This window comes from Selaginella moellendorffii, unplaced genomic scaffold, assembly GCF_000143415.4.
Source record: "Selaginella moellendorffii unplaced genomic scaffold, v1.0 SELMOscaffold_104, whole genome shotgun sequence".
In the NCBI taxonomy this organism is placed as follows: domain Eukaryota; kingdom Viridiplantae; phylum Streptophyta; class Lycopodiopsida; order Selaginellales; family Selaginellaceae; genus Selaginella; species Selaginella moellendorffii.
The window spans coordinates 294,774-318,544 of NW_003314365.1; the positions used below are offsets into that span (position 1 = coordinate 294,774).

The window sequence follows — 23,771 nt, forward strand, 5'->3', positions numbered from 1 at the left end:
TTCAAACTCCAGGAAATAAGAGTTATCACACCAAAACAGGGATGAGTTTAGCACACTTGCCCTGTGCGTCTCAATGGCTGGCGACTGGAGATACTTGTCTCGGTGATTACCACCATGTCCCCGCCTCTGGATGATTGCAGTAATCGCGCGGCACACTTGTGGAAAACTTACGATCTCCTGACAACGGCACAACATGTTTAGACACAGAAAAGGAAGAAACACGTACAGACTTGCTCACGGGTGGGTGAGTAGACAACACAGCGGCTACGAACACCAGCGGTGTACATGACGTTCCGCTTCATCAGTAGCACTGTTGAAAAAGCTCCACAACCAAAGCGCAGCATTAGATAATTAAGCAGCGAGGAGTTTATTAACCAGCTCTAGTTTACCAACCATTGCCTCATTGGTGTCCCCTGCTTGGGCCGTAAGGTACTCGTTCATGCTGCGATAGGAAAATAAATAAATAAAGGTTTGTTGAACACAATCAGCCTCCAGTAGTACCTTGCAAAGCCATCTATCAGCGCTTGCTCGTAGTCTCCCTGCGCCGTTTCGAGTCCTATCACGCAGCATGGCTCGCCTCTCTTGGATGAACGGGCCCTCGCAATGGAGCTCGAACAAAACGGACTCTTCGTCGATGAGGGATCCCCGGGTAGTAGTGCGTAACGAGTCTCTCCGGGCGCCCGTCGAATGGTGGAAAGGCGAGAGCAGCCATGCCAAAGTCAAGCCACGCGTTGCCCCCCTCGCGGCTGCTCTCGATCAAGGGCGACTTGGCGTCATAGACGAGCCGGCCAGGGAAATCAACCAACCAGGCGGGCGAAGGCCTGGAAGGGTGCTGGACGCATGCACCGTGTTGGCAAGGGCGTGTTGGCAAGACTTGTTGATATCTTCGCTTGGTCGTTCGTCATCTGGGAGCCTCAGCGGTAGAGGGTAGTATGCCCCTAATCAAATTTGTGAGCAACACACCATGTTCCAACTATTGCAAACCTGAAGTTGGAGCCACTGCCTTGAGCGCCAGCCCATTTACAAATATATACCTTAAAATAATAATATAATAGGCTGAGATTATAAATTAGTTTATTAACTTAAAAACATAAAGTAACTTTTAGGGTTTGTATAAATTAAAAAACTATTATATAATATATTTATAAAATAAGTATTTGAATTGTTTTCTTTCTTTAAAGGATTTGTGGGTGATAAAAAATTAAGATTTTATATTATAACACTTCAGAACTAATCCTTTTATTTTATGTATATCAGTTATAATTAAGTAATAACAGCATACTGCTTTAAAAATAATTTCAATTTAAATAATTATAATGTTTTTTGTTTACTTAACTTTTTTTCTACTATTTTAAATTTAAATATTTAATAACTATTGTAAATTTTTATATGATACAAGTATTATATTTATTGACTATTTCTCACCCAAAAAAATAGTATAAGTATTGAGTATTATAGTATAAGTACTATAATATACAAATACTATATGTTTAGTTTTATTTATTTATATTTTGTTTAAATTTCTATATTATAATTATAATAATTAATTAATTCTAAACTTTCATTTTAAACTCAAGGTGTATATTCAATATTAATTATAAAAATTCATTATAAAGTGGTAGACTAAAGTCCTATAACAACAAAAATAATAAATTTAAATTCTTAAATAATTGAAGAGATAAAAGGAAAAATTATTTAAGAATATTTAGACTTAAAATTTATCTCACTATTTCTTTTGAACTTTAAGCAATTTTTTGGAGCTTAAAAAGTTAGCTAGTTAAATAAAAAAATTGCAAATTTGATTAAAATTAGATAAGTTGAGTTTTAATAATTTATAAAAACCCTAAATTTTACAAAAACTATAAAATTTAAAAGCTAATAGTATTACATTCTTAATTAACACAAAATATGCTCACATAAAATATCCAGGGAATGAACTCCATGACAAAATATTTACCCACATCACTCAAGAACTTCCATTTTTATGGTTTTAAGCTCTAATCCTTTGTTAAGTGGTTGAATTAATTTTTAATTTTTATATCAATAAATATTACATTTATAATAAATGTGCAAAAGAACCAAATATGTTATTTTTAATGTCATCAAATATTGTTATAAAAATAATATCCAAACCCACCATTTACATTCCATAGGTGCAAACTCCAACATGTTAATGAATATTTTGACAAATCCTTAATATAATAAGTGTAAAAAAAATTTAAATTGGGAACTAAAATTTTTAAAATATAATTATAATTAATTTAAAGAGGCAGATTCTCAATAGGTTACTTTAAAGTGGGTTTCATTTGATTAGTTAAAGAGATTGATTATTTACATGGTTTATAATATTAGTTTCTAATCAAGCCACAAGTTTCATTTGTAAGTTTCTTTTTTTCGTGGTTTATTAAACATGATTCACATTAAAACTTTTGGAACGGAAAATGCCTCACATCAAAATAAGACACTGATGGCAAGCTCTTTAGTTTGATGCGATCGGCGCATCTAAAAGCTTTTGTTTCTAGGAGGCACAGGATGACAGTCTTCGTGAGAAGTTTTGAAACGAGTTAAAGCAATTTCAAGGACCCAATCGTTGTTCCAAAACCTTGAAAATGGTTTAGCTGACACAGACTATTGTGTTTCGCTGCTCTCGCCATTCGATTCGGCACATCGATGGAGCTGTGATTTCCGAGGGCATCGCCATCGGAGCTTGTCGACTTGATGATGCAAATGGGAGCGATGATAGGGTCTTTTCTCGGTTTCCTCACATTTCTCTCTCATATTGTACTTTTGAAACCTTTTAATCTTTTCAATATTTTCAAATTAGTATTTTAAGATCTGTTTTTGTCATCGTATCAATCTTGGTCTCATGAATTCCGAGAGTATCTGAAAGAAAAACATGCAAGAAAAATCAACCCATTTTTCAAGCCACTCTTGCTACCTTGTCGTCAACTTCCGCTTTTAGTTGCTGGAGATTCTCCAGCACTTCCCACAGAACCTTGCTGAGGTCGTTTTTCAGGTCTTCCAGAGATCTCTTTCCTGACGAGAAGTCCTGTGAGAGCCTTGATTAATATACGAACAAAGCATGTTTTAAGTACATTACCGCTTTCATTTCTTCAAGAACGGCATCGTTTTCCTCGAAAAAGGTGAGGTACGCGAGCACAGACTCCACGGCAGCACCAGCCAACTGAAACGACAGTATTGGAGAAAAGAACACGCCAAATAAAGGAGTTTTGTGTAACCTTTTGCTTGATCTCCTCCAGCGTATCGGTGACAAAGATTGCTGAGTTGGGAGAACTTGCAGACATTTTGCCAGAACCGTCACCCGCCTGGGTGAGGCGACAGCATAAGAAAGAAGTAAAACAAGGAAAAACGATAGCTCACTTCGATGCTCGGTAGAAACCGGGACTCTATCAAAGCGGGCTTGTAGAGCTTGAGGCGTGGAGCCAAATCCCGACTGAGCCTGAAGTATGGATCCTACACAGAAAGAAAGAATGAATAAAAGTGGTAAACAGACATGAAAAGTTAGACCTGATCAATTGCACATGGAATGAGACATCTCATCTTGATTCCCTCTCCAAACACATCATCGAAAGACGTCGAGAATGCTGGTGCAATCTGATGTTACATTCAAATGACATGAGTAAAAGTCTACTAGAGCAGCGAGCAATACCTGGACAGCGGGGTACAAAAGCTTCCCGAGGACATCCGTTTCTGCGTTCAATCCAAAAACAGCACTCATCTGCAGGCTCCGTCGCAAAGATTCTCCAGTGATCAAAGAAATCATCATACCGCATTGCTGCTGAGAAAACTCGAAATAGTGAGCACGTTGTCGAACAGGGCACTGTAGGGAGCCGGAGACATAAGAAAAGATCAAAACGAGATTACCGCACCACGTACCCAGAGACATAGTCTAAATTAGAGAATATAAAAGTCCGCTCCAAACGAAATCCGCAAGAAATGATATCCTTGGCATTGTTTCGGCCCAGTCTTTGGCACTCTTCCTGGCTTATATCTTTCCAGATGAACTTCTCATCATCGGATAGCTGAATCACCAGAGGGACATCGAAAGCGTCCTGCAAGTACCTTTGGAAATCGTTAGAAACACTCCTAGAGCTTGAGAGAGTAGAGTGCGTACTTTGTGAACATGAATTGCACAAGGTGGCCCAAATGTAAGGATTCCGACGATGGTCCACGCCCCGTGTACAAGAAGAACTTGTGGCCTTGCTCGTACGCATCGAGAATGGACTCTAGATCCCTGGTAGAGGAGAGGGGATTGCACGGGTTTACCGAAACGAGCATACCTGTGAGCGAAGAAAATCCCGCGGCGCAAGAATGGATGGGCGGGCTTGTTGGTCAGCTTCTCCAGTCGCTGGATGAGCTGTGGATCGATCAGCTTGCATCCAAAATCCGAGACGATCCGCGCGTAATCAACGGCGCCATTCCTCGCCGAAACAGAGTAAGGCGTCACAACCTGTTCACCCATAATTCTAGGGCAGATATTAAAGGTTCCGGCAAACTTTATATTCTCTTTGGTGACATGGCTGCCCTCCTTTTCATGGCGAACTTAAAAACCATGAAACAATGGAGGTGGCAAGCCCAGATCCTTGCTCTGCTCCACGCTGCAATGCATCGTTCCAGGGATCGCTCCAGACACCAGCCTTGCCGGCTCAAATCCCGAAGCTACGAAGTGAGCCAGTGCCAGAGTGCCATCGACAACATCCCGCAAGTTTGGAAGCGACATGGACAGTGTCATTGGCCGCTTCACCGCTGCTCCAGCCTTTGCCTGCTGCTCACTCGCGCTTCCTCTGTCCAGCTTTGTCATCTCCAGGAACCTCTCGGTTGCAGCCTCCCACGACAAGCGATGGCACTCCTCGGCCGACAGCGGCACCGGCTCCGACGCCATGGCCACCTTCACCTTCTCCACGAATTCCGTGGGGCTGCTGTAAGTGAGGCAGTTTGGGAAGCCCCGGAAGAACTCGTTGGACGGATGATCGGCGCAAACAACGATCTTTCCCATGGCCAGTGCCTCTGCCGTCGTCGTGCACACCACATCGCTCACGCTTGGATTGATAAACACCTTATAGCTGCAACAGAGACCCGTTAGTAAGCAACCATATCCAAGTCCAAAAGAGAGTACCTGTGTAGAGACTCGTCTGCATGGTCTCTGCCTTGATGGAAATTTATGCCCAGGCCAAGGTTCTGAGCCGTCGACTTCACATCGGCTGCATCTTCTCCGGAACCATAAACGTCCAGCTTCAAGTCCGCCAGGTCCTGCTTGTATTGCGCTAGTAAATTAACAAGTTCCCTGTACCCCTTTCCCCATATCATCTTGCCGAGGAAGTAAGCGCCCTTGGTGAAGGCAGACTTGCCAGAGTCTGTTTCCACGGTCACCTTCTTCCCAATCTCCAAAAACTTCGGACTCACGCCGTGGACGTTGCAAACTTGCGATTTCGGCAGCTCTTGTGTAGCAGCGGAGAGCCGCAATACCTGTAACACCGCGGTTCACTACAAGCAGAATCAAAGTGAAGAAAAGCACGGCGTACCTTGTTACAGTAGATGCCGACCACCCAATTATTGATGTGCTTGAGTAGAAACGCTTGCAAGGCACCGTTCTTTTCGCGTTGAACGTACTCCAAGTAGTTGGTGTGGACCACGCCAATCACGTCCTTGAACTTCTTGTTCCATCTTCTCCCGTGGTAGTACCACGTGAGATGCTCCGGCTCCTCCAAAACCGCGACGTCTGCTTCTTTATCGGGTATGAACTGCGAGATATCACCGCAAGCCAGTATACTTCGCTTGTGCGTCGAGAACTGCAAATTCACCAGCATTAAGACGATCGCTATGATACAAGCTTACTCTGCCGGGGTAGAATGCAATCTTGAAATCCGCCTTGAATCCAATTCTTTCCTCCAGCCAAGTACGAACGTACGATTCCTGTTCCTCGGGAGTGTTGAAGCTCATGTGGCTGGGATATACCAGAGCCTGGTCCTTCTTACAAAGCCAAGGAATGAGCAAGGTCACATTTCTCATCCCGTCCTTGGCTAAGTATGCCGCACGGAACAAAGGATTAACAGCGGTTCCTGTCATCCATGGCAAGCTTGCCGTCGTCACGATTGCAATTTTACGCCTTCCATCGTCTGGCAAATCCGCAGCTTCAGTACCCTCCTTCCACATTCCACCTCTGTACCTGTACCCTGTGCTCTGCAGAACACTAGCGACCCTCAAGTCCAGGTCGTCCTTGGGTTCTGACTCTGTCGACGTTGCTACAAGCTCCGCGTTGCCGCTGGATGCGCGTTTGCACCGCCGCAGCATCTTACAGAAGCTCACGGAGACGTCTGCATGATCATACAGTCAATGCCACAAAACAGAAACACGAACCTTTTCTCACGCCGAGTTGATCAAGGAAAGGCTCTGATTGCCTCACCAGATTCTCCAGCAGCTCGGGAACGTCCAAGGGCGCCACATCATTTCCAGGCTCCTGACGCGCCTTCGTTAAGAACTACTAAGTAGAAGTCTAGAAAGAAAAGAGTCGAACCTCTGTAAGTTTTCTCGCACCATCGGAATTTGGAAGAGTGAGTTTCTGCAACAAGGAGCAAACGAAAGCAAAGCTTATGCTCTGAGAACCAGAAGAGAGGTGGCTTACCAGGCTGCTCTTGACGTTCTCAAACAGTTCCGTCTTCTTGACGTTCTCGAGGAACTCGGAGGGCGTCTTGCTCTTGGCCGCAGTCGATTCCAAATCCCTGAGTCCTTCTTTCATTCGTTTGAGAGGCTCCCAGTCCTCTGAGGCTGGCAACTTCACCATCTTTCTCGTCCGTTTGGCACTGGTGCCTGTGCCCCTCTCCCGCCACCTCCAGCTCGCATTGTCGCCCTTGACCCAAGGGGAGCGCTGCTCCAAGGAAGTAGTGGATGGATCGTCGCCATCGCCATCGCTGGCCAAGGGAGCAAGAGCCTTCTTGAGCATGGACAGATCCATCCTGTCCCTGCTCCTCTTGGAGTCATCACGCTTGACGAAGTTGGGATCCGACTGGATTCTCCTGAAAGTGGAGAGCGTGGGCCGCAACCTCCGTATGAATTCCACGTCCTCCACCTGTGCCGAGATGGCTGTGAGCGGAGAAATGGCCAGAGGAGCCGGCGACGCGTGCTGCCTCTCCTTGAATCTCCCCAGGAGATCGCGACTGCTGCCCGGGACTGGAAACCTAAAATTCTCCCACTCCTTGTCTAGGGTGCTGGCCAGATCCCGGAACGATTTGGCCCGCGCCTTCATCAGCTTGAAGTCCTGATCCGCGCTCCTTTGCACGTCCGATAAGCTCCGAGAGATGAAGGACAGAGCTCGCTCCGTCCGCCCATCCACGGAATCCACCCACGCCGCCATCCCTGGGTGCAATCCAATTGCTCGCTTGCTCGCTTGCTTGCTTGCTGATGAGACCTAAGCTCGTTCTAACTATAGCTCGCCCAGCCCAGCAGTAGTGCGTACCCCATGAATTTCTTCTCCAGATTGCCGCAATGCCGCCGCGGTGGTTAAAAGCAAGTCTTCTGCGTCTGTGAGGAGGAAAGGATATGCGGGCATCCCGCCCTGTGCATATGCTGTAGCCACGTGGTCCGCTGACGTGGACAGAATGTCCCTGGAATCATCTCTCTCTCTCTCTCTCTCTCTGTGCGTGTCTCTCTCTCCCGTTTTGCTTAAAGAGACGGCGATGAATGGCGCGCTTTGGAAGGGAATCCGCGTAATAACGCCCCAGGAGGTTTCCCCAAATCTAAGCACTCCGCGCCACGCAAAGCTAGGGTTTGTCACTCCCGGGCCCGGCAGCTTCGCGAAGCTGGCCATGGCGGCGACGACCGTGGCGAGGCGCCCGACGGTGTGCATTGGCGATGTGCACGGCCACTTGATCCGGCTGCACGCGCTGTGGCGGAATCTGGAAGCAGGACTGGGCGCGCTGTTCGCATCGGCCACGGTGATTTTCCTCGGGGATTACTGCGACAGGGGCCCCGATACCGCCGGGGTGCTGGATTTCCTCGTCGCATTGCCCACCTCATATCCCTCCCAGAAGCACGTCTTCCTGTGCGGGAATCACGACTTTGGGATGTCGGCCTTCCTGGGGCTGCTCCCGGCGGTGCCTGGCTTCCCGTTTAGCCGGACGTGGGAGGGGACCAAGGGCGCCGAGGAGAAGCAAGAGGCGGAGGGGTGGTGGAGCGGGCGTGGATTCGAGGACATGCACTTGCAAGGGAGGCGATGGGGTGGCAGGGTCAAGGCCAAGTTTAACGTGAAGAAGAACATGGAGTACAGGGGCTCCATCTTTGATTCGGAGCCCACGTTTAGCTCTTACGGGGTGGAGCATGGCGATCGGGAAGGTAGTCTTTTCTTTTTCCGCAGCCATTTTTGCTCCTTCCTGAGTCATTCTGTGTTTGTGATGGTGTGCGTAGGACTGCTTGGTGCTGTTCCTGAGGATCACAAGGCATTCTTGCGGAAGCTCGTGTGGATCTACGAGCAGGTATATTGTTTTTACTCTTTATCGATTCCATTCTTTCACCCCACCAGGATGGAAGCGAGAGCTGCGGCAAGCTCGTTGCAGTTCACGCGGGGCTTGAAGCAGCGCGGCCCCTGGAAGAGCAGCTGAGAGTTCTCAGGGAGAAGGACGTGAGGCTTTCGAGGCACGAGAACATGCTGGGACGGAGCAACGTGTGGAATGCTCCAGAGGCAAGAAGTATATTGAGTCTCTCGTAGGTACTCAAAATTTCTCCTTTTTTTTTTTGTTCAGGAGCTTGTCAAGGATGGCGTGATGGTGGTGAGCGGCCATCACGGATCGCTGCATATGGAGAGTCACAGGCTTATAATCGACGAGAGTGGCGGACAGGATAACATGCCCCTGGCTGCCGTCGTGCTGCCTGGTAGACAAATCGTCCGAGACACAGATAGTATTGGTCACGTCCTGGATGGTTTGGCCCAATCACCTCTCTCTCTCCAAGCTAGTGCCGATTGAGAGATAAAGAGTTTACCTGAGGGTAGGGCAACGAGAGAAAGATGGCTTTGTTTTGCCAGGCAAGGGGAATCCATGGCGCCAGCATGAGTGTGTCTTGCGGCAGCAGGGAATGGCGAAGGCCACAGAGTGTGGTGTGTGTCAAGAAGAAGGAGGAGAGTAGCGTGGTGTGGGAGGGGGCGGAGAGTGAGATTGAGCTGGACAAGTCGGACCTGTTGCAGCTCAAATTCAGCCGGTTGCTGGGGGAGTCGCGGGAGACGAGCATTGCAAAGGTTCCATTTCTTCTCATTTCTTCTCACCTCCTCTCTCTCATGATCCTGCTCTGCAGGTGGTGGCCAAGAAACTCAATCCCCACCTCAACAATCTGGAGATCCACAAGCTGGTGAAGAAGAGGGGCGCGGATGCTCTGATGCGCCTCGTCTCCGATTCCTGGATGCAACGAGCTGCTGCCGCCACGGAGCCACCGGAACCCAAGCCTGTGAATCCTCCTCCAGGAATCGCTGCTCTCGCCCGCGCTCAAGCTCCAGAATTCGAAAACGGTGGCCTCATCGCTCTCGCACCCAAGCCGCCCAAGCCAGCAATCGGACCATCGGAGGAGGAGGATGGTGGAACGCTGGATGCGGCTGTCAACCCCGAGTGGATGGACACCGACATCTCCATGGAGAAGTTCGTCAAGCTGCTGAACGAGCGCGAGCTGGACGTGATGAAAAAGGAAGATGGGATGAATGCGCGGCGAGCGGACAAGAAGCCGGCCAAGAAATTCGATCGTCGGCCTCGCAGCAGTGACGTGATTGGGCGGAGGCGCAGGGCCAAGTCGCGGCAGATGCCCTTCTCCACCTCCGCTAACGCGAACAGGAAGCTCACCAAGAACAAGGGGAAACCAGCCAAGTAAATGTAGGGTTCATAGGTAGGGCTTCTTGTCACTCTCCTCCACTGGTGGAAAAATAGGAAGATTTCTATGGTTCATGCCTGGCTATGGCCGAATCCGTCGTCGGCCTTGGCCCTGGGATGCATTCCTCCTCCTCCACAGCAGCAGGCATTGGGTCGCGGGCGGAGGGCTGGGATTTGGATTGCCGCTGCCAAGAGGCAGCAGTGGGAGGACGTCTGGGAGCCCAGACAAGTGACGCTCGACAAGGCGGATCTCATGCAGCTGGAAATGCGTCGCATGCTCGGAGACTCTCGCGACCTCAGCATTGCAAAGGTGAGGGAATTCCAGGGCTAGCTATACGATGATTGTCTTCTCGTTCTGTTCCATAGGTGGTGGCCAAGAAGCTCAATCCATCCGCCACTAATCTCGAGGTGGAGAAGATTGTCAAGCAGAAAGGTGTCAAGACGTTCCTCAGCCTGGTTGTCAAGGAGTCGGATTTGGACGAGGATCGAGAAGCAGCGATTCAACGTAAGGATGAAGCCATGGACAAGTCCAGAAGCGAAGCGCCGCCGCCGGTCATGCTCTCGCCAAGGCCTTCGTTTGGTGATGGAGCTGCTTCTCCTCCACCTCGTCGTCAAGCTGGAGGTTTTGAGTTTGAGTGGCCCCGGGAAGCAGACGAGCTACGAAAGAATTTGGAGGACGACTATCGGGATTTCTCCAGGCCCGATATCATCCAGCTCTCTCCGAAGCCTAGAGGTGGTTCTTCGACGACACCACGCGTTGGTAAGCCTTTGGTTCCCAGGCTTCCATCATCGGATGCTCAAAGGACGTCTCCTGGAAAAGCTGAAGCCCCGGAAAAGCCCGCTCCTGAGCTTCATTCAAGACCCTCGAGGGGTGGCGGAGCTAAGGACATGTTTCCAGTCGCAGGTATAACACCACAGCAGGCGCCTCCACCTCCAAAAAAGCTGCCTGTTCCCAGTCTCAGCTCCAGGCCTGCAATCCCGCAGCCAACTCCACCATCACATCAGCAAGAACATACACCGGCAAATGCCGTGCAAGAAAAACCAGACTTACACGTGCCTGAGCTCACGCTGAGACCTACAATGCGGCTCCCAACTCCACCTGCAGAACCCGAACAGGAGTCCAAAGCTCCACCACAAACGATTGCGATGCAAGTTCCAAGCCTCACCTCAAGACCTGAAATGCCGGCTCCTACTAGTAAAGCCGAACACGAAGCCCAACAGCAGATGGGACCGGACTTAACAGGAGTGCCGATACCAGAGATGACTCCACCAGCAACGATCCAAGAAGTAGAAGATCTCGTAAAACTCGAGAAAGAACCAGACTTAACCGTTTCAGGTCTTGCTCCCAGGCCTGAGGTCCGGTCTTCAAAACTGGAGACGAAAGAACACTCGGATAACCCGACTCCAACCAGACAAGACAAGGAGTTACGAACTCCAAGTCTCACTTCGAGACCTGCGCTTCGGCCGTTAACACCACCTGCAGCAGATGAGTTTTCAGCTGGAGAACGGCCTACAAGTGGACAAGAAATACCTGTGCCTAGCTTGAGTGCCAAGCCTGCCGTGCCAGTGTCCGAAAAATCCGAGGCGGCGGACAGTTTTGGAGAAGGGAAGGCGATTCCCGGTGGTGTTGACAGTGGAAATGGTTCCGCCGCTCATCTAGAAAGTTCATCTCCTCAACCAGCCAAGGTAGACCTGGATGCTGTGCAAGCAAAGTACAATCCTCAACCTGGTTATTTTGTGTTGTTTTGAAACGAGCCTTACTGGGTGTATGCAGGAAGCCTGCACCACGTCTTGTGCAAGAAACTGTGGCGGAAACTCCTGATCAAGTACGCATAAGAATGTTTGTTTAGTCGCTGATGTGGTTTTTTGCAGGAAGAAATAGACAAGGACTGGGCGCTAGCAGAGGTTGCTCTGGATACAAGGGCAATTCAAGACGTGTTGTTTATTGGGAGCAATGCGGGTGGAATGATCGTAAGTGGTTGTGTTCGTCTTCTTATTATTTTGTCACCATGGCATTTCTCAGGTGCGATTTGGTCACTTGAACGGTTTTGTTCCGGGAAAGGACTTGCTCGAGAGCCGAGGACTGAAAACTTTCAGGGCCTGGGCTAGAGAAAGGGGCCATGATGCCAATCACACGAGCATTTTGGACTCATCTAGCTCGTCAGAGTCGACGTTTGCCGTGTCCAAGATGAGCAACCAAGGCCTAACCGGCGAAGTTGAAAGTCATTTGCTACATCCAGCTTGCGACTCTGATCTAGACAGGGTTTACAGGGAGGAAAGGCTCTCCTTCCTTTCATCTTTAGTTGGCCAGGTACGTATAGCTCTAGGACATGTTTTATTTTACATCGCATATTTTATTGCCTGTACAGAGAGCAAAGGTTACTGTGACGTATGTGGATAAAGCGAAGAAAAAGCTTGTTTTCTCCGAAAGGAAGGCCGCCCTCGAAGATCCAGAGGTTACTCAGAGACGAGCTGATTTGATGGTTAGCCTTGTGTTCTAGTCTAATCTAGTGATACTGAACGGGCGCATTTTACAGGCAAAACTGAAGACTGGAGATATCGTGAAGGGAAGAGTCAGAAACATCTCCCTCTTTGGTGTTTTTGTAGAGGTTAGAAATAAGCAAGCAGTATGCTCTCTGAAGCTCTAACTTGTATCACGCAGCTGGTTGAAGGTGTTAGCGGGCTGATGCACTTCTCAGAGCTTTCGTGGACGCCTGTTCCTGATCCGGCAAAGTTCGTAAACGTTGGCCAGGTTTGTTGTACGGATGTCATGTCGTCTTGGCTGAAACTTAACTTTCAACTTGTAGGAAATCGAGACAGCGGTACACAAACTCGATTACGATCGACAGCGTATATATCTTTCTCTGAAGAGGATGTCTGTAAGTAGATCTGAGTCCACACAAATGAACGCTAAATGGCCGTCTTTTGCGTTTTGACGACAGCCAGACCCGTTGTTAGAGACCGTGGAAAGCATGCTGGCCCGACAAGAAGACGTGAATTCAAATTCTGCAACTGATCCACAAGTAAGATTGTTTCATGCCTGAGTCGTTCTCAGTGTATGTCATGCTTAGATCCTCAGCATTCCGGAGTTGGAGGCACTGCTTAAAAGGCTAGAATCGCGACAGGAGATCCAGGAAATAGTGAAAGGGCGACGCGTGCATAGTGCATCAGTCGTTCCGACTTTTCAGGTACAGAATCTGTTGGGATTTCTTCGTGACAATAACTCGGTGGTGAGCTCCAGGTGTACCTGTCTTCGGCGCAGCATGACGAAGCGTACAAGTTACTTGCTCGCTCTGGCAACGAAGTCCAGGAGGTACGTGTGTGCATGTCTTCTCTGCTCTCTTTAACGTTGCATGCGCAGGTGCTGCTTCGCACAAGTCTGGAGCGAAGCACGCTCAAATCCATCATATCGGAGTATACAACCAGTGTCCAGGAAGAAACAATCTAGATAACTAGGCTCCTAAGTGCGAGTTTTTCGTTTCTTCCAGTGAGGCATGCTAGATCGAAGCTCTTGCCTGGAACTCATGCGTTCCTGTTGCTCCCTTCCAAATGCAAGAAGGTTTCATTCCCAGGTGCAGCATTTTGACGTGTTTGTGGCCAACAAGGTGGTGGAGATGTATGGCAGGTGCGGCAGCCCGGCTCTCTCGAGGCAAGTGTTTGACAGCATCCCTTGCAAGGACTGCTTCAGCTGGGTTCTGATGCTGTGCTCGTATGCCAACAACGACTGCCCGAACCAGGCCAAGAAACTCTTCGACGAGATGCCGGCATGGAACTTAGTGGCATGGACGGCCCTGCTCAACATGTACGCGCGAGGCGGCCAGACTGACCAAGCGCAGCTCGTCTACGACTCGATGGCAGAGCGAGACAACGTGTGTGCGCTGGTTATGATTTGGGTGTATGCCCGCACAGGGCATCTGGAGCAATCCAAGCACGTATTTGACGTGCTGCAAGACAAGAACCTCGCGTGCTGCAACGCAATGCTTTCGGCGTTTGGAAGCAGCGGAAGCATAGTGGAAGCGAAGGAAGTATTTATCGCCATGCGAGAGAGAGATGTCATATCGTGGAACGCCCTGCTTGCAGCCTATGCCCAATGCGGGCAAATGTCCAAGTGTGGCAATTTGTTTGGATGCATGCCCGAGCGGGACGTGGTGTCGTGGACGGCAGTCATCAGCGCCTACGCTCAAGCGGGCCAGCCGCAGATGGCACTGCAGCTCTTCAACGAAATGAACCTGGTGGAGCACCCGGATGGCATCTGTTTCGTGAGTGTTCTCGGGGCGTGGAGCCACAGAGGAGCTGTGAGAGGTGGCTGCCACTGCTTCACGTCCATGACTTGCGACTTTGGGCTTGTAGCGAGCGGGCAGCACTACAGCTGCATGGTGAGCCTCTTGTGCAGGGCGGGATACGTGACCGACGCCCAAGCCTTGATGGCCGCCATGCCATTCGCTCCGACTGCCTTGGACTGGAGATGCTTCGTAGCGGCGTGTCGGGGCGGCCATTACAGCAGCAAGGATGGCCTTGCCGTCGCGTCCCAGGCTGCCATGCAAGCGGAGCCTGGCGTCGGTTCACCATATGTAATGCTCTCTAACATGTGTAGAGCGGCCACCGTGGTTTGATTATGGAAGCTGTTTCGAAAGATAGCACAAGAATGCTCCCATGCTTCGTATCGGTACTTTCGCCAAGGAAGCTCCCTCACACACGATTCTCGACGCTACAGCATAGCCTACGACGATTGCTCAAAGACACTACGATAGAATTGAGGAGGACCTCGCTAAGATTCCAGACTTGATTGCCGAGTCCTCTGGCTTGATCTGAAAAAAGAGGCTTTTATTGGCAAAATTCTATGGCCTTTGCGAGACGTTACGCCTTGGCCCCTGTAACGGCAGCATGAATTGCGTCCGCGAGCAATGGTACCGTTTTCAAGCTCAGGCCGGCCATGCTGATGCGTCTGAATAGCAAGAGAGTTTGTTAAACTAGGCCTAAAGTTAACAAAATAGCATTTTACCCGTCTAGTGTCATGTAGATGCGGTATTCTCTCGTCATGAACTGCACTTGCTCCTTGTTGAGGCCTGTGAAGGAAAACATTCCTATCTGTTTGAGAATGTGCGTCCAATCTCCAGGGGTCCCTGTGAAGCAAAAGCCGAATTTTAAAACCCAAAGACGAGTAGCAAGAACAAACCTCGAGCTCGTAAAGCATCGTAGAGCTTATGCCTCATGCTAATGATTCGGTCCGCCATGCCTTTCAGCTCCACAGTCCATTCTGAAAAGAGATCACTGCGCAACAAGTCAGTCCTTAGAACTTCAAGTGCATATAGTCGGCTCACCCGTCACCCAGGACAAGCGCGACGATTGAAGCCCCATGAATGGGAGGATTTGAGTACATTGGTCTGATGACGAGCTTCAACTGGCTTTCGACCCTCGTTGCAACTCCACTAGATTTCGAGACCTGAAAAGAAACTTGATATCAGCCTCCATAAGTCAGGCTACCTTTAAACTTACAATGCTGAGAGCTCCAACGCGTTCACCATAAAGTCCCATGTTTTTAGCAAAGCTTTGAGCAATGAAGCACTCTCCGCCATCAGCTACAAAGGTTCGAACCGCAAGCGCGTCCTTATCCAAGCTACCACTTGCAAACCCCTGGATGAACGAAACAGTTCTATCTGTACGTATTTTCAGTTATAGCGATACCTGATAAGCACTGTCAAAAAATGGTAAATGTCCCCTATTCCGGATTGCCTGCCGGATTCCTTCCCACTGCTGTGGTGTTGGATCCACCCCGGTGGGGTTATGAGCACAGGCATGCAAGAGAATGACCGAGCCGCTCGGCGCGGCACCAATATCTTCGAGCATACCTGAGAAGCCAACAATGCCGTTTCATACAAACAATCCAGAGAAGCATCACTCACCTTCATAGTCAAGGCCGCGGGTTTTGTTGTCGTAGTAACGATAAGTTTTAACAGCGAGTCCAGCATTCATAAAAACCTTAAAATGGTTTCCCCATGTCGGGGTGGGAAGAAAGACCAGCTTCTGCAAAGCAGAACAAGGAAAGGGTGAACAATCAACCAAGACAAAGAAAAACGTAGCGTACCACACCATAATGTCTTGCAAGAAACTCGGCTCCTACACGCAAGGAGCCCGTTCCAGAAAGACATTGTGCAGTTACCAGCCTCTTTTCCACAACAGCGGGGCTGTTCCCACAAACTTGAATAAGCACACACGCAAAGATCCACATACCTGTCGCTCCCAAGAATGAGCATCGCACTTCGCTTATTAAAATCTGCAAGGCCAGTAATGGGCAGATATTCCTTGTTCTTGGAGCTGGCAAGACACACAGGAAAAGAAAGATAAACATCGTCCACATTTTACATGCCATACCGGTCAGCTAGAAGACGCTCCTCAGCACGTCGGACCACATTCAATATGAGGGGCTTGCCTTCCTTCATTCACGAGTGAGAGCCATCTTCTTTTCAGAAATTGGACGCTTCTTTGTATAGCAGCTCGACTTTGCTCACCTCAGTGCGATAAGCTCCAACTCCAAGATTTACTTTCCCGGGATGGGGATCCTTGTTGTATGCCACAGTTATCTGGGAACAGAAGTTATTTACAAGGAAGGAGGAGATTTGCTAACCCCTAGAATGGGATCCTCGGGCGCCTGCTCCAGATGGTCAAACACCGATGCAGCAGCGGCGCTGGCGGTGGCCTCCATGGAGAGCGCTTGCTGCTGCTGCGGTGGCGGCGCGGTGGGAGTGAGATGGCTGGCGACAGCGGCAATCCGCTTGAGCGCAAAGCTCTCCATGATCAAATCCCAAATACCAAATACGTGAAGGGCGAAAAATAGGAAAAGGAAGAGATGCTATGGATCATTGGATTGGACACTTTCCAAATTTGACGCCGGGCCGAGTTGACGTGGCCCAATCGCTCTAATTGCATTATTGTTGTTGCGGCAAATGCAAGTAAAAGTGTCCGCTAGTCATCCAGTCCTAAACACCGATGATCCTCCACTCCAGATGAACTAATCGATCACTAGAAAATGGTTGTCTTGTTGCTCCCCCTGCGCCTTTTTCCTCTTCTTGTCGGGCAGCTCGTGCGACGCTGCCTTGAGCGCCGTGGCCACATCCTCATTCCTGCGCGCTGCTTGCAAACGAACACGAGTAGTAACACAAGCCCCGCAGTAACAGCACAACAGCTTACCAGCCAGGATAACATCGTCCATGTTGATCGACTTTCGACCGGCGTGATGCGCAAACAGTTGGAGCTCCTTGCCTAGCTGTTCTGGAAATGTGGGAAACACACACACACACACACAAAAAAGTAATGAGCCTTCACACTTGCATAAATCGTACCTCACTCACTCACCGGTGAACTTGTGGGTGATGTCGCAGATGGCCGTCATCACCGGCTGGGAAACAGTCAGTCCACTCTGTCGAGCTGCAAAACCGCGATATGAGACTTGGGCACTAGCTATAGGGCCAAACAAGTAGAGCACCTTGTGATTCAGCGACCCCAATCACAGCAATGCGAAGCCGATCACGCAACACCCGCGCCCGTGCTTGCTTCACTCGATCCTCTTCCTCCACCACAGCCACCTCCTCTTCCTCCTCCTCCTCCCCCTCGACCTCTACTTCCTCCATATTATCTTCGCGCAAAAATAAAAAAGAAAAGAAGTCTCCTTCCCCTCTCTCCGGGATAGATATCTCCTTTCCCCGGGTCCGGGATAGTGTCACCCGCGTTGCATGTTCGCTAGGTGTCCACACAGTCGAGCTCGCTCGTCACCTCGTCCAGGCAGGCAATGGTGGCCACGGTTGCGGCACTGCCAATGACGCTCGTCTGGATGTCCTTGACGCTTATGTACTCGTCCATCATGGTGTAATAGCGGCACTTGTCCGGCCTCTCGTTCACCTCACCGGCACCGCTGCTGGCACCGGTGTTGGTGGTGGTACTCGCGGTGTTAGTGTTGTTGTTAGAATTGTTGGTGGAGGCAGCCTTGTAGTCGGTCACCAGCGTCTTCCACTTCTTCCTACACGCCTCGGGCTCCTTGTCAAAATCCGGGCACGACGCGACCAGCTTTGTGTAGACCTGCCTCCACAGATCCACGCCCTGCTTGGGCGGCTTGCTAAACTCCTCTTGCATCCCACCCCGGACTTGGATGAGCTGCATCACCCAGTGGTCCTTCCAGCGCGGCCGCTTCCCCCGCTCCTCTCGACCACCCGCATCCTGCTCCTCCTTGATTGTCGACGCTGCAGCTGCCGGATTGGAAGCTCTTTTCCTCTTGCTGCTGCTGCTGCTGCCGTTGCTCTTTGGTGGCTGCATCACCAGGGGATCAGTCTTGGCCTCTGTCACGAACCACAATTAATGCGCGGGCAGAACCAAACTACGAAGTATAAGCAGTACCTCCATCCTTCCTCGGCCGCAACGGCGGCAGCCTGGGTTTCGGACGCTCCTGGCTCTGCTGTGGCTGCTGCTGCTGCTGCTGCTGCTGAATGAGGCATGACGTCCAGCCCGACAGGTCCACATGCTCCGGCTCACGCTTCTGCGGCTGCCGATCTCTCTGCTGCTGCTGCTGCTGCTGATGGTGCTGGTGCTGGTGCTGTTGATGCTGCTCCTGCGAGCAGGGAAGTAAAGGCGGCCAGCCACAGCCGGGCACAAAGTCGGGGAACACCCAGGCAGCAGCAGCGGGAGTGTCGGGCCTCTGGAGCACGGGCATCTTCCACGACGACGACGTACAGTTTGTGTTTGACGTACCAGCACATCCGGGCTCGGCCGCAAAGCGGGCCGCCATTTGGTGCTGCATCGCAATGTTGCGCGCTTCCAGCCGCACCCTCACCTCGTCCCGGATCTTCCTCGTCTCGTCGAACAGCCAGCGCTGCTCCTCCCGCAGAAACTGCCGCTCCTCCGCGTCCGCTGTGGCCGCGAGCTTCATCCTCCCCTCCCAGATGAGCGCCTTCACCTCGCGGATCTCCATTTTCAGCCTCTCCACCTCCTCCTCCACCGCCTCGTGCGGCGCCATGCAGCCGTTAGCGACCATCGCCGAGGAGGAGCCCCCAGGGTTAGGGCAAGCAGCGCTTTATACTTGTCAAGACAGACGAGCCACTATAAACTTTAATGCATCCTCCTCGACTGCTCGCCCAGCTTGAGCAGACACTCCCATATCTTGTGTCTGATGGACAGAGGCACGCTCTCCAGCTTAGAAAACTCCCCCAAGAGCGCAACATAGGACGGGCAGTCGAGCTTCTCCCGGGCATTTTCACAGTCGAGCAGCCTTCCCAGTAAACTACAGGCCGCGCTCACACCGCTACCATCGTCCTCGTCTATAAACAAACCAAGGCAGGCATACGTAACTCGAAAACAAGGAAGGCCATATCATAGCTACGAACCTGCCGTTTCCACTCGAAGTAGAGACTTAAGAGCAGAATCGACTCCCGCGCCTGCCATGCTCACGGCATGAGCTTCCTTGGTCGCCAGGCTCTCCAAGACGCTTGCCGCTTTGCGTCTCAAGGAGAAAGAGCCACTTGACGCAACAAGGCGAATGAGCGGCGCCGCACCACCAGCATCTACGATCTTGTCCCTGAAATCAGCCAGCTGAGCCTATAAAATATTGATCTCATGCGTATGTACCTTGGATCTGCCTTGAGCGACATGATCTCCTTGAGAACATTTTCAGCCTCAACCTTGGCCTCGTAGGTCGCATCCTCGGAGTTGACAATGTCCAAAACTCCCCGAGCGACGCTTCCAGACCGGACCTGCATCCAAATCTCTGAGGTGAGCCGTGAGCGAGTACAAAGCGCACCGTGGTAGCCTCCACCTCCTCCTGCGTTTGAGACAAGCGTACCAGAGCTCCAACAATCTGCAAACGCATCACATGGCAAAACTAGTAGACAGGCGCTGAAGATGCAACCTTACCTTTTCTTGGAGGGACTCCGGAACATCGGGTGTTTTCAAAACCGAGACGAGGGCCGGAATAGCACCGAAGGCATTGATAGCTCTCCTCACTTTCTGGCTATATCAAATTGCCAGCATCAGGAAACCATCCACGCGAAAGAACAGGAAGGACGAGTCACCTTATTGAAAGCTTTTCGATGGCGGTTGCTGCAGCCCCCATTGCAGTCTCGTCGCCACTTCCCAGAAGATAAACCAAGTGAGGAACTGCGCCAGCCTTGGCGAGCTTTCGTCTGTAGTCTTCGGTTATAGCCACCTCCCCTATAGCCCGGGCACCTTGCATGGCATAAGACACGTCCTCGAGGCCGAGAATAAGGACCAAACGCGGGATAGCATCCCACCAGGGCAATACCGTCGAACTCTGAGCTTCACTTTTGGGCTTGTTGTCGCCGCCGGCTGGAGTCTCTACTAAGCCCACCCTCTTCAGAAAGTTTAGCCTGCTGCGGCCTTCCATTGCCAGTTGCGTTGCTTCGTCCACACTCTGCTGGCTACTGATATGCAGTCCCAAAAGGAGATCTCCAGCCCCGAATGGAGACTCTTGCGATCCAAGTGGGTGCTCCAGGGTCACCTGTTCCGGAACTTTGGGAGCTCCCACGCCAGTAGCCTTGAGAGACTTGTAAGCGTCAGCTCCAACCAGCGGGACAAACATCAAGCCTTGGTCTATTGTGGCCATTTTCGCGTCCGGATTCTTTGCAAGTCTCAGCAGTGCGTTCCTAGCCTCCAGCCGAGCAACTTTGGACACCTTCTGAAAGTCCGCTTTCAAGATATTGGCCTGGCGGCGATAGCACACTGTGAGTGAAATGTGAAAACGAGACAGAAGACATGCCTACCAGCTTTGGAATAACACCCGCGCCTAGCAGCAAGCTCTGGATGCCTTCCGAAAGCGAGAGCTTGGCAATTATCCCAGCAGCTGCATTCTGTTCGCCCTGTAGCTCCGAATCTAGCATGAGAACTACTGCAGCTAGCAACTCGGGGTTGGCTATTTTTTCCCGCAGCCCTGGCTCCGCCGCCAGATTCAGCAGCACATTTGCAGCTTGGTCTCTCACCTGAGACGAGATTGATGAAAACGGGAGAGACACAGAAGTAGAGAGCTACCTCGGGTGGTGGACTCTTCCGCGTTAGCAAGCCCGTAATCTCTTGTATGGCACCAGCCTGAGCAACCAAGGAGCCATAAGGTTGTACAGCCGAGACCTCACGAAGAAGCCCAGAGGCTGCTTCAGAGGCAGCATGAGAGCCCGAGGTAACGAGTGAAACCACCAAATCCAGGCACCCGGGGCAGCTCACAATCTCCTCCACGCTCTCCTTGCCACCTTCTGATTGCCTCCACAGCTCGTCCACTGCCTCCTCTCGCTTGTCCAGGGGATTGTCCAGCCCCAGCAATCGTACGAGCTGCGGCACGGGCGAATCACCATGGCCCTGCATTCGTTTGGTGGTGAGTGGAGGGCGCGCTACTTTGAGAAAGACGATCGGCCGTACCTCGGAAGGAAAGGCGGGGGAGGCCCGCAAGCGGAGCCTGGTGGTGCCTGACTTTGTGACCGTGGGCGTGGGCAATGGAGGAAGCCGCGCGGGCACTCCCGCGGCATGCCATAGCCATGGCAAGCACGACATCACCTAAAGCCCTAGGTGCTTTCCTCGCTTACACGGATTTAAGAGATCCTCCAGAGCATGAATGATCTATAGCTAGCTGGCGAGCTTGAATGCGTCGATGAAGAGGCCATACGTGAAGCCCATCTTGAAATTGTTGAGGAGCGCTACCCCGAGGGACGGGCGCTGGCGGGTGAAGTAGAAGCGGGTCATGTACTCGGTGAGGAGCACGCACAGCGCCGACGCGATGACATCGTTGACACCCACCGCCCCAAACGACAGGGAGATTGTCTGTGCCACGAAGAAGCCGCCCAGCAGTGATATGCCTCCAAACAGGGCTCTCCTCCAGGGGCTCCTGAAGTAGTTTGTAGCCGCACCCGGGACGCGCCCGACCAAGTCTAGCAGCCTTTGCCGACGACGCTTGCCTCCACCCTCATCTACTGCTGCTGCCGCCACTCCATTCCTCCCAATTCTCCTCCTCGTGGCCGAGGCCGCGGCCGCGGCCGCCACTCCCGCCGCGCCCGCCACCGCCGGCGCCCACAGGATCGCCATCTCTCCAGCCGCAAGCAAACCCTAGCGCAGGCACTCGTTCACGTCCTAACTACCGGACAGGCCCTAAACGCTTTCGCGCCATGACGACGAACAACAAGGTGGATAGAGTTGTTGGCATCGATCTGGATGGCGTCCTCTTGCACCTCTTCCCGACGCCGCACGGGAATGTGGGTACATTCTTTGTTGCAAACGGCCTCATCTCATGCTCATATCACATTGTCTAGATGTTTGCAATGAGCGAAATAGCTGTGTCGCTGTTCAAGGAGAACCCAGGAGCATTTGGCAAGGTTGGTCTCTCTCTTCACGACAGCTCGCCACACCCAGTCCAATCACGCTTTCAATCGATTGACCAGGAGCTGAGATCAGGCAGGTACAGCAGAGTCCAGACGAAGGAGAAGGGGCTCATCAGGCTGCTGGATGAACACGAAATCCCCCCCGAATCAGCCACAATCAAAGGAGCAACCCTCCTGTCGCCGCAGACGCTGGAAGAGATCCTCCACAACAGGAGACGAGTAACCTCCTGCAACCTCTTGTATAGTTTCCACAGTGTGAATTCCTCCCCTTTCTTTCTTCAAGGGCCAACTGTTTGGAACTTAGGAAGATCTGGTTGCAACGCTGCAAGTGAACCTGCTGAGGATGATAACCGAGGAAGCTGTCCAGCTTATCGGCGAGCTGCAGTACGAGGAAGCACTGCCGCTTGCAATGGACGCTGTCCAGATCGGGCAGAAGCTCTTTTATCCGCGCCACACTCCTCAGCTCGTCCCTCTCTACCTCATGGCCATCCAGGTAACATCGTCACGGAGCTGGATACATCTCTGACAAGTGCTTGTATTATATTCCAGGCCAATCTGGGTCTTGAGCGGGTGATGCAGAGCGAGGACCTGCTGGGGCTGGCTGCATGGCTACTCCTCCAGGACAAATCCGGAGCGCGTCACAACGCCATGCGAGCAGAGCTAGGGCGGCTCTACGGGCAGCTGCATGTTATCAAGGTTACCACAAAAGGTGGCGAGTATTTGACCAACTTGTCGCGTGCAGGGGAATGTGGACGAAGCCCTCAAAGCATACTCCGAGGAGATTTACTACAACTCTCTTGAGTATGGCGTCTATGACACCCACACCAGCGTTAGTTTCTTCCACCTCGGCCAAGTCCATCGCTCCCTGGTGGGTGTTTAAATCCAAATCCAGCTCTGCAATCCAAGATGGCCGAATTTTATGTGCCCAGGGGCGAACGCGCGACCATATGGCCTGTTGCGATCTCGTCATCGAGTCGTGGCTTCCCAAGCTCAAAGAGTTAGTGTTTGATCCTTCCCATGTCCACGGGTGTGGCCTCAAGCCCGACACTGACCGTGTCCACGTCGAGTGCACCTCTCCACTGGCTCATGTCCATTCGCACGAGATGACCAAGCTCCTCCAGGTAACTCTCTCTCTCTCTCTCTCTCTCTCTCTCTCTTTCTCCGGTGGTACAAATGAGCACCGGGCTTGGATCGTGAATTCAGGAGATAAGCCAGCAGCGAGCAGAGTCATACGGGCCACACCACGTCCGGGTTGGCGAGGCGTTCATGGCGCAGGGCCTCCTTCACCTGTACAACCACCGGAGCAGCCTGGCAATGGCGGCGCTAGAGCACGCGAGCTCGGTGGTGAGAGACAAGGACCAAGCGCTCTTCCAGCTCTGCCTCGAGGCAATCCGGATGCTCCAAACTTAAAATGCCATGACACACTTAAAAATATTTAAGGGTGTCCTCCGGTCGGTTAGGTCACAGATGGCGGGCGACAGCCGCATTGCGTGGTTCAAGGCCAAGGTATGCGCAGGCCTGGAACTGGACGATGGCATGTTCC

The 23,771-nt window shown here is 51.3% G+C and overlaps 11 protein-coding genes across 12 annotated transcripts; 4 read left to right on the forward strand and 7 right to left on the reverse strand.

Annotated features, from left to right (window-relative positions):
- Positions 1-2,715: 2,715 nt before the first annotated feature.
- Positions 2,716-4,495, reverse strand: LOC9647307 (tryptophan--tRNA ligase, cytoplasmic). Its single transcript, XM_002990089.2, has 11 exons — positions 4,302-4,495; positions 4,136-4,255; positions 3,898-4,083; positions 3,790-3,841; positions 3,671-3,739; positions 3,529-3,615; positions 3,382-3,474; positions 3,240-3,326; positions 3,101-3,184; positions 2,939-3,049; positions 2,716-2,883 (listed from the first exon to the last, which is right to left on the reverse strand). The coding sequence occupies exons 1-11, from the start codon at positions 4,481-4,483 to the stop codon at positions 2,845-2,847; spliced, it is 1,110 nt and encodes a 369-aa protein (XP_002990135.1). The 5' UTR covers positions 4,484-4,495; the 3' UTR covers positions 2,716-2,844.
- Positions 4,496-4,499: 4 nt separating this feature from the next.
- LOC112342277 (digalactosyldiacylglycerol synthase 2, chloroplastic-like) lies at positions 4,500-7,597 on the reverse strand. Its single transcript, XM_024663839.1, has 7 exons — positions 6,644-7,597; positions 6,536-6,580; positions 6,379-6,478; positions 5,857-6,335; positions 5,544-5,810; positions 5,138-5,487; positions 4,500-5,084 (listed from the first exon to the last, which is right to left on the reverse strand). Exons 1-7 carry the CDS (start codon positions 7,370-7,372, stop codon positions 4,565-4,567), a joined length of 2,490 nt encoding a protein of 829 aa, XP_024519607.1. The 5' UTR covers positions 7,373-7,597; the 3' UTR covers positions 4,500-4,564.
- Positions 7,598-7,668: 71 nt separating this feature from the next.
- On the forward strand, positions 7,669-9,041 carry LOC9647308. The gene is made up of 4 exons (XM_024663844.1): positions 7,669-8,349; positions 8,422-8,489; positions 8,537-8,695; positions 8,757-9,041. Exons 1-4 carry the CDS (start codon positions 7,695-7,697, stop codon positions 8,976-8,978), a joined length of 1,104 nt encoding a protein of 367 aa, XP_024519612.1. The 5' UTR covers positions 7,669-7,694; the 3' UTR covers positions 8,979-9,041.
- LOC112342280 lies at positions 8,912-13,437 on the forward strand. The gene is given in 14 exon segments (XM_024663846.1): positions 8,912-9,247; positions 9,304-10,176; positions 10,233-11,578; positions 11,641-11,692; positions 11,736-11,837; positions 11,890-12,177; positions 12,236-12,349; positions 12,404-12,475; positions 12,529-12,618; positions 12,674-12,745; positions 12,809-12,889; positions 12,938-13,054; positions 13,108-13,179; positions 13,228-13,437. Coding segments are annotated over 14 exon segments (3,594 nt in total). The 5' UTR covers positions 8,912-9,019; the 3' UTR covers positions 13,315-13,437.
- Positions 13,361-14,479, forward strand: LOC112342296 (pentatricopeptide repeat-containing protein At4g16835, mitochondrial-like). Its single transcript, XM_024663875.1, has one exon. The coding sequence runs from the start codon at positions 13,361-13,363 to the stop codon at positions 14,477-14,479; it is 1,119 nt and encodes a 372-aa protein (XP_024519643.1).
- A 137-nt stretch (positions 14,480-14,616) lies between these two features.
- LOC9647278 (aspartate aminotransferase, cytoplasmic) lies at positions 14,617-16,705 on the reverse strand. Its single transcript, XM_002990090.2, has 12 exons — positions 16,492-16,705; positions 16,376-16,447; positions 16,239-16,300; positions 16,098-16,181; positions 15,952-16,051; positions 15,770-15,890; positions 15,552-15,715; positions 15,363-15,500; positions 15,188-15,309; positions 15,043-15,137; positions 14,869-14,989; positions 14,617-14,811 (listed from the first exon to the last, which is right to left on the reverse strand). Exons 1-12 carry the CDS (start codon positions 16,657-16,659, stop codon positions 14,724-14,726), a joined length of 1,335 nt encoding a protein of 444 aa, XP_002990136.2. The 5' UTR covers positions 16,660-16,705; the 3' UTR covers positions 14,617-14,723.
- Positions 16,706-16,747: 42 nt separating this feature from the next.
- On the reverse strand, positions 16,748-18,920 carry LOC112342279. 2 transcript variants are annotated; one of them, XM_024663842.1, is made up of 5 exons: positions 18,255-18,920; positions 17,350-18,196; positions 17,220-17,291; positions 17,055-17,135; positions 16,748-16,994 (listed from the first exon to the last, which is right to left on the reverse strand). In XM_024663842.1, exons 1-2 carry the CDS (start codon positions 18,886-18,888, stop codon positions 17,604-17,606), a joined length of 1,227 nt encoding a protein of 408 aa, XP_024519610.1. In that variant the 5' UTR covers positions 18,889-18,920; the 3' UTR covers positions 16,748-16,994; positions 17,055-17,135; positions 17,220-17,291; positions 17,350-17,603. The 2 variants fall into 2 exon arrangements, with proteins under 2 accessions (XP_024519610.1, XP_024519611.1); XM_024663843.1 differs by having other exon boundaries at positions 16,979-16,994; positions 17,055-17,130.
- Positions 16,876-17,494, reverse strand: LOC112342297 (protein MHF1 homolog). Its single transcript, XM_024663876.1, has 3 exons — positions 17,480-17,494; positions 17,220-17,349; positions 16,876-17,135 (listed from the first exon to the last, which is right to left on the reverse strand). The coding sequence occupies exons 1-3, from the start codon at positions 17,492-17,494 to the stop codon at positions 16,876-16,878; spliced, it is 405 nt and encodes a 134-aa protein (XP_024519644.1).
- On the reverse strand, positions 18,911-21,500 carry LOC112342278. Its single transcript, XM_024663840.1, has 9 exons — positions 21,276-21,500; positions 20,895-21,215; positions 20,630-20,845; positions 19,922-20,571; positions 19,764-19,860; positions 19,651-19,707; positions 19,479-19,603; positions 19,238-19,428; positions 18,911-19,171 (listed from the first exon to the last, which is right to left on the reverse strand). Exons 1-9 carry the CDS (start codon positions 21,405-21,407, stop codon positions 18,963-18,965), a joined length of 1,998 nt encoding a protein of 665 aa, XP_024519608.1. The 5' UTR covers positions 21,408-21,500; the 3' UTR covers positions 18,911-18,962.
- LOC9647309 (ycf20-like protein) lies at positions 21,398-21,935 on the reverse strand. Its single transcript, XM_002990091.3, has one exon. The coding sequence runs from the start codon at positions 21,933-21,935 to the stop codon at positions 21,480-21,482; it is 456 nt and encodes a 151-aa protein (XP_002990137.2). The 3' UTR covers positions 21,398-21,479.
- Positions 21,936-22,015: 80 nt separating this feature from the next.
- LOC112342298 lies at positions 22,016-23,638 on the forward strand. The gene is made up of 7 exons (XM_024663877.1): positions 22,016-22,102; positions 22,199-22,447; positions 22,533-22,721; positions 22,778-22,924; positions 22,971-23,096; positions 23,158-23,349; positions 23,432-23,638. Exons 1-7 carry the CDS (start codon positions 22,016-22,018, stop codon positions 23,636-23,638), a joined length of 1,197 nt encoding a protein of 398 aa, XP_024519645.1.
- Positions 23,639-23,771: the final 133 nt, after the last annotated feature.